The sequence below is a fragment of the Lathyrus oleraceus genome, chromosome 1, assembly GCF_024323335.1.
Source record: "Lathyrus oleraceus cultivar Zhongwan6 chromosome 1, CAAS_Psat_ZW6_1.0, whole genome shotgun sequence".
NCBI lineage: Eukaryota > Viridiplantae > Streptophyta > Magnoliopsida > Fabales > Fabaceae > Lathyrus > Lathyrus oleraceus.
The window spans coordinates 233,686,489-233,694,235 of NC_066579.1; the positions used below are offsets into that span (position 1 = coordinate 233,686,489).

General features: G+C 37.6%; 1 protein-coding gene across 1 annotated transcript; it reads right to left on the bottom strand.

Moving 5' to 3' along the window:
• Positions 1–339: 339 nt before the first annotated feature.
• On the bottom strand, positions 340–936 carry LOC127128936 (uncharacterized). The gene has a single exon (XM_051058288.1). The coding sequence runs from the start codon at positions 890–892 to the stop codon at positions 482–484; it is 411 nt and encodes a 136-aa protein (XP_050914245.1). The 5' UTR covers positions 893–936; the 3' UTR covers positions 340–481.
• Between the last annotated feature and the right edge of the window lie 6,811 nt (positions 937–7,747).

Sequence of the window (7,747 nt, forward strand, 5' to 3'; positions counted from 1 at the left end):
TCTTTTGATCATGATACATAAAAGAGTACTTATTGGAGTACCCATCATGATTGGCTTTTTTATCAAATTGCCAAGGCCTACCTAATAACAAATGACTAGCTTCCATTGGTACTACATCACACAACACTACATCCTCATATTTTCCAATTTTAAAAGAAATCTTAACTTGTTTATTAACAAGCATTTCTACACTTTCATTAAGCCATTGGAGTTTGTAAGGCTTAGGGTGAGGTTTCGTTTCCAATTTTAGTTTAGAAACCAGACGCGTGCTTGCAACATTTGTACAACTTCCTCCATCAATTATTAAAGAACAAACCTTTCCTTGCACAAAGCATCTTGTATGAAAAAGGTTTTCTCTTTGACTTGTATCCTCCTCTTTTATTTGGCTTCCCAACATTCTTCTCACCATGAGTAAATCTCCACTAGGTATTTCTTCTTCAAACTCCTCATCATAATCACCATCCTCCTCTTCAACAATTTCTTAATTTTCTTCCATAAGCATAGTTCTCTTTGTTGGACATTGAGATGCAATATGTCCTTGGCCTTGACACTTGAAACACTTAACACTTTTGTTAGTTGAAACACTTGAAGAAGAAGATGTAATAGTTTTACCTTTGTTTTCAACCGTGGCTTCCTTAGATGATGAAGCACCCTCCTTCTTTGTTTTGTCCTTCCAACTTTGAGAATTGAAAGTGGTGGAATTTCTCCTTGCTTGGCTCTTTCTTTTGAGTTGTTGTTCCACTTTGATAGCTTGGTGTACCAATTCATCCATTTCAACATAGTGATGAAGTTCCACTATGTCACTAATGTCATGATTTAGACCATGGAGAAACCTAGCCATAGTTGCTTCATCGTCCTCCTCTACATTAGCTCTAATTTTGAGAACTTCCATCTCCTTGAAATATTCTTCAACACTTTTAGAACCTTGAGTGAGTCTTTGCAATTTGTTGTGCAATTCCCTATGATAATAGGAAGGAACAAACCTTCTCCTCATGATTCTTTTCATCTCTTCCCAAGTATCAATTGGTCGTTCTGCATACCTTCTTCAATCTTTGGTCAATTGATCCCACCAAACTAAGGCATACTCCTTGAACTCAATAGAAGCAACCTGCACTTTTTCAAGATTAGAATAATTGTGACAATTAAAAATTTATTCAAGTTTAGTCTCCCATTCTAGATATGCCTCCGGGTCACTCTTCCCAATAAAAGATGGAACTTTAATTTTTATGCCCCTCAAATTATCTCCCCCTTGTCTTCTTTTACGTCTTCTTTCCTCCTCATCACCATTACCATCATTAGAATTTTGGGGCCTCCTTTCCAACTCATCAATTCTTTGTTGAAGTTGTTCACCTTGTTCTCTTAACAATCATTCAAAATTGTCACGCATGGCTGCGATCTGAACAGTTAAAGTTGTTGTTCTAGGTGAAGGTGGACTAGACATAATTGTGAAATATTTGTGAAATTAGGAATAAGTGTTTAAAAATGGACCTCACCACTCTACTCACGTATTTACACTCAATCACTCGTGTTTCACTCAATTTTTTTTTTTGGCTTTTTTTAATAATAAAAACACTCTACCTTTTACCACTCAATTTGCTCTTTTAGTTCTTTAGAGAAACCAAAATGAATCAACACAAAGAAATCAATTTCAGATGATAATCAATACACAAAAAACTTAAAAAACAGCAAACCAAAAAAAAGACTCTAAAACAAAGGAAACCAGGAGAATTTTAAGAGTGTGGCAAGAAAAAAAATAGATTTTTTTTTGAATCACAATCTTTAACAATCAGATCCCTTTTTTTTTTCAATTTTTTTCTTATACCCTTTTTTTTCGATTTTTTTTATAATGATAAATGGATAATAATGAAGAACAAGAATATAGACAATTTACCACATTTCGGCCCTTTTTTTTTTGGAATATGCTCTAATTACCACTTGATATGCACTAACTTTTGAGAATTATGCATTTCCTTCAAAATTCCTGAAACAACTTTGTTAACTTTTGGAATATTAATTCTTTTGTGACTCAGAGGAAGTAATCTGCCTTATAATTGAAAGAATGACAGAATTTGATACATGCATATAAAATAAACGAGATTGATATGAAATAAATGAGAAATAAGAAATGGAATTAAGTAGAAGGGGCACCACACTCTTTCTAATCCAAGAGAGAATGATAAGCCTATGGATGAGGATCACCACAAGAAAAGGATTTCTTGATAAGATCAATTTTGGTCCAATCCAGAACCTAAGAGCAAATACTCTCACTTACACAATGTGTAAACTTGCCAAAATTCATTGATCCAAAAAGAAGATACATGCCTCCTTTATATAGGAATGGCTTAAGATGATGAAATAAGTAAAAATTAACTCCTAAGAAAACAAAAGGGTTTCAGCCACTAATTATCATGATAGTGGGTTGAGTTATTACAAAGAAAGTGCAAAATAAAGAAGAGATAGTGGGGTTCTTGAAAGGGCAGAATAATGGCAATTCTTTATTTACCACTTCTCTTGCAATTTTCGTCCATTATAGTATGGTTATTGGTATTTCCTTTATTTTTATTTATGTATGCATTATTGGGCCTTTTATCACATGCTTGGATGATAAGAATAAACTTGGGCTCTTTTTCTTCAATCTGGCCCATGCATTCTATTGACTTGATCATGAAGTGAACTAAAGCATCATTGACTCTTCTTACACGTGCCCTTGTCATAGGACCTCCTAAGCTTTGCACTGTATCATTTATGTCTTGGATTACGTCCTCATCATAGGTGATTGGGATACTAGAGATCACAAGCTCATTCCTTACAAATAACACGTCTTGAAACTAATCCCCTACTTTGATGAGATCACATTCCACCACATCCCTCGAGAAGAGAACCATCTAGCTGACGCCTTGGAAAATTTGGCATTCATGTTTAAGGTCAACTAGAAGAATGAAGCACCATCCTTTCACCTCAACTACTTTGACGAGCCTGCTTACAGTTTGGCGAATGAAGACGAATCCGATGGTTATCCTTGGTACTATGACATCATGAGATTCTTAGAGTGCAAATAATACCCTAAAGAAGTATCCATCATGACAAGAAGTACCTTCAGAAACTGTCTTCCAAATTCTTCTTAAGTGGAGGGGTGCTATATAAGAGAAATTATGATTCAGTTCTGCTAAGATGTGTGAACAAGCAAGAAGAAAACCAAATCATAATGGAAATCCATGAAGGCTTATTTGGGATGCATGCCAACAGACACACTATGGTGAAGAAAATCTTAAGGGCCAACTACTATTGGAAGACTATGGAGGTTGACTGTCACCGCCACGTCCAAACATGCCATAAGTGCCAGATTTATGCTGACAAGATCCATGCGCCACCAATGCCACTCAATGTCTTGACACCCCCTGGCCTTTTTCTATATGGGGCATTGACGTAATGGGATACATAGAGCCAAATACCTCGAACGGATATCGCTTCATCCTTGTAGGCATTGGCTGCTTCATAAAATGGGTAGAAGCAATCTCATACGCCAACGTTACCAGACAAGTAGTGTCTCGGTTCATCAGGAAAGAAATCATTTGCCGTCATGGGGTCCCCAACAAGATCATTACCGATAATTAATCTAACCTCAATAACAAGATGATGAAGGAGCTATGTCGAAGCTTTAAAATCGACCACCACAACTCATCACCTTATAGGCCTAAGATGAATGGCGTTGTTGAGGTAACTAACAAAAATATTAAGAAGATCGTGCAAAAGATGGTGGAAACCTACAAAGATTGGCACAAAATGCTCTCGTTTGCATTACATGGTTATTGTACTTCAATATGCACTTACATTGGGGCAACTCCATTCTCTCTTGTGTATGGCATGGATGCAGTCTTACCCGTTGAAGTCGAGATTCCCTCCTTAAGAATTTTGACCGATGTCAAGCTTGATGAAGCTAAATGGGTACAAGCCCAATTTGACCAGCTGAACCTCATTGATAAGAAGCGCTTGGTAGCCATTTTCCATGGCCAGCTTTACCAAAAGCGCATCAAGAGAGCACACGACAATAAGGTATTCCCCCGCAGCCTTTAGGTTGGAGATCTCTTATTAACGAAGATTCTGCTCACACAGACCGGTCCAAGGGGAAAATGGACGCCTAATTACGAAGACCCATATGTTATGAGAAAGGTCTTCTCTGGAGGATCCTTAATCCTTGCAACTATGGATGGTGAAGACCTTCCATCCCCGATGAATACGGGTGCAGTCAAAAAATACTATACTTCAAAAAATAAAGAGAGCCTGATAAGTTGAAAACCCGAAAGGGCGACTTATGCAAAAATGGGTATCCTGGTAGACTGAAAACCCGAAAGGGCGGTCTAGGAAAAAATTAGGGATTTAATAAAAGCGAGAGGCTGCATCTTGCAAGGAATCTTTCTTCACTCCCCAAAAAGTGAATCATGTGGCTTCCCCGACAAGTCAATCCAGTCACTCTCCTTCTGAAAGCAAGATCAAAGGACGACCAAAGGCGTAAAGACTATAACAGAGTTGGAATTTGCTGGAAACCTAAGATGTTTCATTGCCATTGCAATTTTCAATTTCTTTTCACAATTTCCTCTTTTAGGAATTGCTTTCTTTGTACAAAATCACCCATTTTTGGGATCATTTATCAATAAAAGCAGTCCCCTCATATGTGCTCAATTTTTTTTACTTTGTCGATGAAATACGACTTTTCTCAAGGCGATATTACATTGGAAATTTCTTGTGGAAAATACCCCTTTTTTAAAATATAATTTTTTTAAAAGGGAAACAACATCAAATTACATCTTTTTCAAATTGCTAAAGGTAACCAAAAACACACTTGGTATCCCCAACTTAAAAGCGCCACAAAGTCCCTTGGACTTGGCCAATTGTCTCCTCCCCAGCAGGACTCCTTAGCCATTACACTCAGTACTTGCTTGAACATCCAATCCTAATTTCCCAAGTACCATAAAGTCAGTATACTTTCACCGATCACCGTTCTTAATCCCAACCACCATTGGCACCCCTCAGATATATCCCATGTAAAGTCCAATCCTACTTGGCATAACTTGCAAACCTAGCATCTGCATAACTCCCCTACAAACAATCCGAACATGCATTAACATTCTACATACATAACATCGCATCATAGGTATCTTCTAAAATTAATTCACCAAAATTCAAAATTTCCCAATCGTTGTTAGGAATTTTCCCCAATAGAGTCAATTTTCAATGTCTTCCCAAGCATAGTCAGGTATTTCTAGCCGTAGCTAGAAATCATCACTGAACTTTTATTCCCTCTCTCAAATTAGGTCCCCTATAAGGGTTAGGTATTCTTAGTCGTTGCTAGAAGAATCATTGTTGTGCTCCTTCTATTCCCAAAGGGTCGTCACAACCTTTTCATCCCCACTGAGTTAGGTATTCTTAGTCGTTGTTAAAAATCATCCTCGAACTCTCCCCTTCTTTGAACACAGGGTATTTTGAGCTCATTTCCCAAGCCAAGTCAGATATTCATAGCCATGGCTAAAAAACATCTTTAAATTTCCCTTCCAAGCATGGGTCAGGTATCCTAGTCGTCGCTAAGGAATCTTCACTGATTTGCTCTTTCCCCCCAACAGATGTCATGCATTTCTAGCCGTTGCTAAGAATCGTCACTAAAATTCTGTATTTTTCTCAGTAGAGTCATGCGTTCTAGCCATCGCTAAGAATCATCATTGTACCTTATTGAGAATTTTATCTCCAGTCAAGTTAGGTATTCCAACCATTACTAGGAATCATCACTGAATGACTTCTTTCCCCACATAGTCGAGAATTCTAGCCATCGCTAAAAGTCATCACCATACTTTGTTTATCTCCATCTAAGTCATGATTTCCTATCGTTATTAGGAATTATCGTTAAACCTAGTTGTTTATCCCCCTCTGAGTCAGGTATTCCTAGTCGTCGCTAAGAATCGTCACTGAATTCACTTGAAGTGACCCCTAGTAGATGTCAAGTATTCTAGCCATTGCTTGGAATCGTCACTAAATCTATATTTCCCCATCAGGGTTAGGTATTCCATCCATTTCTAGGAATTACCTTCTTTTCCTCCCCATCTGTTGCTAGGGGAAACCGTTTTTTCTCTCTTTCCCGAGATTTTCATTCCCCAGCGGAGTTTCTTCCCTCTGTCTTCTTGAAGTTTTTGCATCAAGAGATACTTATGTTGAATTACATGCATAATCATCATGCATAATCACCAAAGCAAATAAATTCATACTACCATTATCCCCAGCAAGCAAATTTTCAGCTACTCCTAAAAATATTTAATCCCCTCTAACCATGAACACATTGGAAGTCGTCGATATCCATACCTTCAAGTCCGGGATGATTAAATAGGGGCAACTATCATACCCTCAAATTTTCCTTATGCCATAACATCTTCTAAAACCTTAAACCCTAAGCATTCATCCCATACATGTCATCTCATATGTATTCATACCTAATAGTCATAATAATCCACAAGCCCAAGGCATGGGATTCATCTGCAAAGCCCAAAGATCCTATGATCATGTTGAGGTGTGCCCAAGCCATATTAACCCTAATCCCATCCTCAATCATCCCACAAGTCTTGGAGGATCACTCAAGATATCTCACTCACTCCCCAAGTCCAATTTGGGTGGTGAGCCCCCTTGAAGAAACTTCAAGATTCATCTGGTCACCCAAGGACCAAATATAAGCTTTTGACCTACCTCTTGGATTGTACAAGTCTTGATTCACCATGGATCTTATCTATGCCATTTAGGACCCCTCAAATCCAAAGTTTTTTCATGCCCCATGACCTTTAACATCTCAATTGAATCCCTACAACTCAAACCCTAATCCATCTGACCATGGTTCTTGATGAAACTTATGGCTCAAGAAACCCTAATTTGGGGGCTTCTTGACCATTGAGCTTAATAAATTTTTGCCATAAAATCTCCCTACCATCCATTCAACATCATTCCATGTCCATTACAATCCCAATCAACCATTTAAGCATCGATTCAATCCAGGTTGCAAGTAATTGGTTCACACTTGATTTTTCAACTTTCCATGACTTGATCCACCCACAAATTTGACCTAAAATCATTCCACAAAGGTCCAAACTTCATTTCCCATCTTGATATGATCATTTTAAGTCAAAACACACATCATTGTAGCTTTAAAAGCAAGAAAACACAAAAAAACCTATAACTAGGTCATGTTGGTTGGTCACATTTTGGAAAGAATGGCCTATAGGAAGTTCCGAAGACCATAACTTCTTCATTTTTCAAGATTTTTAAATTAAACTTCTATCCAAATGTCCCAAATAACTTCCTCTCCAATGTTTTTTCAACTTCCAATACCTAATTCATTGAGGAAGGGGTTCAATTTTGCTATTGCCCAAGCTAGTCCAACATGCATATCATGCCCAAAACTCATGTCATGACGACTACTTTGGCATGTTTCCATTTCCAAACCACAAACCTTTTGGACATGATTATTTTTGCATTCAATCAAGTTTATAGAAAATAACAAATGGCTCAAGATTGAAGCAAAGAGCATGAGCCAATTTCATTTGGCCTTGGTTCAAAGTTAGTGTTTTGTCTTGATGCACAAGCCAAATGCACACTAGTCAGAATGTGCAAATCAACATGTCCAACTCTCAAACTCATTTATCTTGGTCCCAATTGTACATAAACACATCACGAATGGTAGTGATGCACGATTTAAGTTTAACATGCATACCAA

Bases quoted from the DNA above. Each gene is read 5' to 3' on its own strand.
- LOC127128936 (XM_051058288.1), bottom strand. From the start codon at position 892: ATGGAAGTTCTCAAAATTAGAGCTAATGTAGAGGAGGACGATGAAGCA.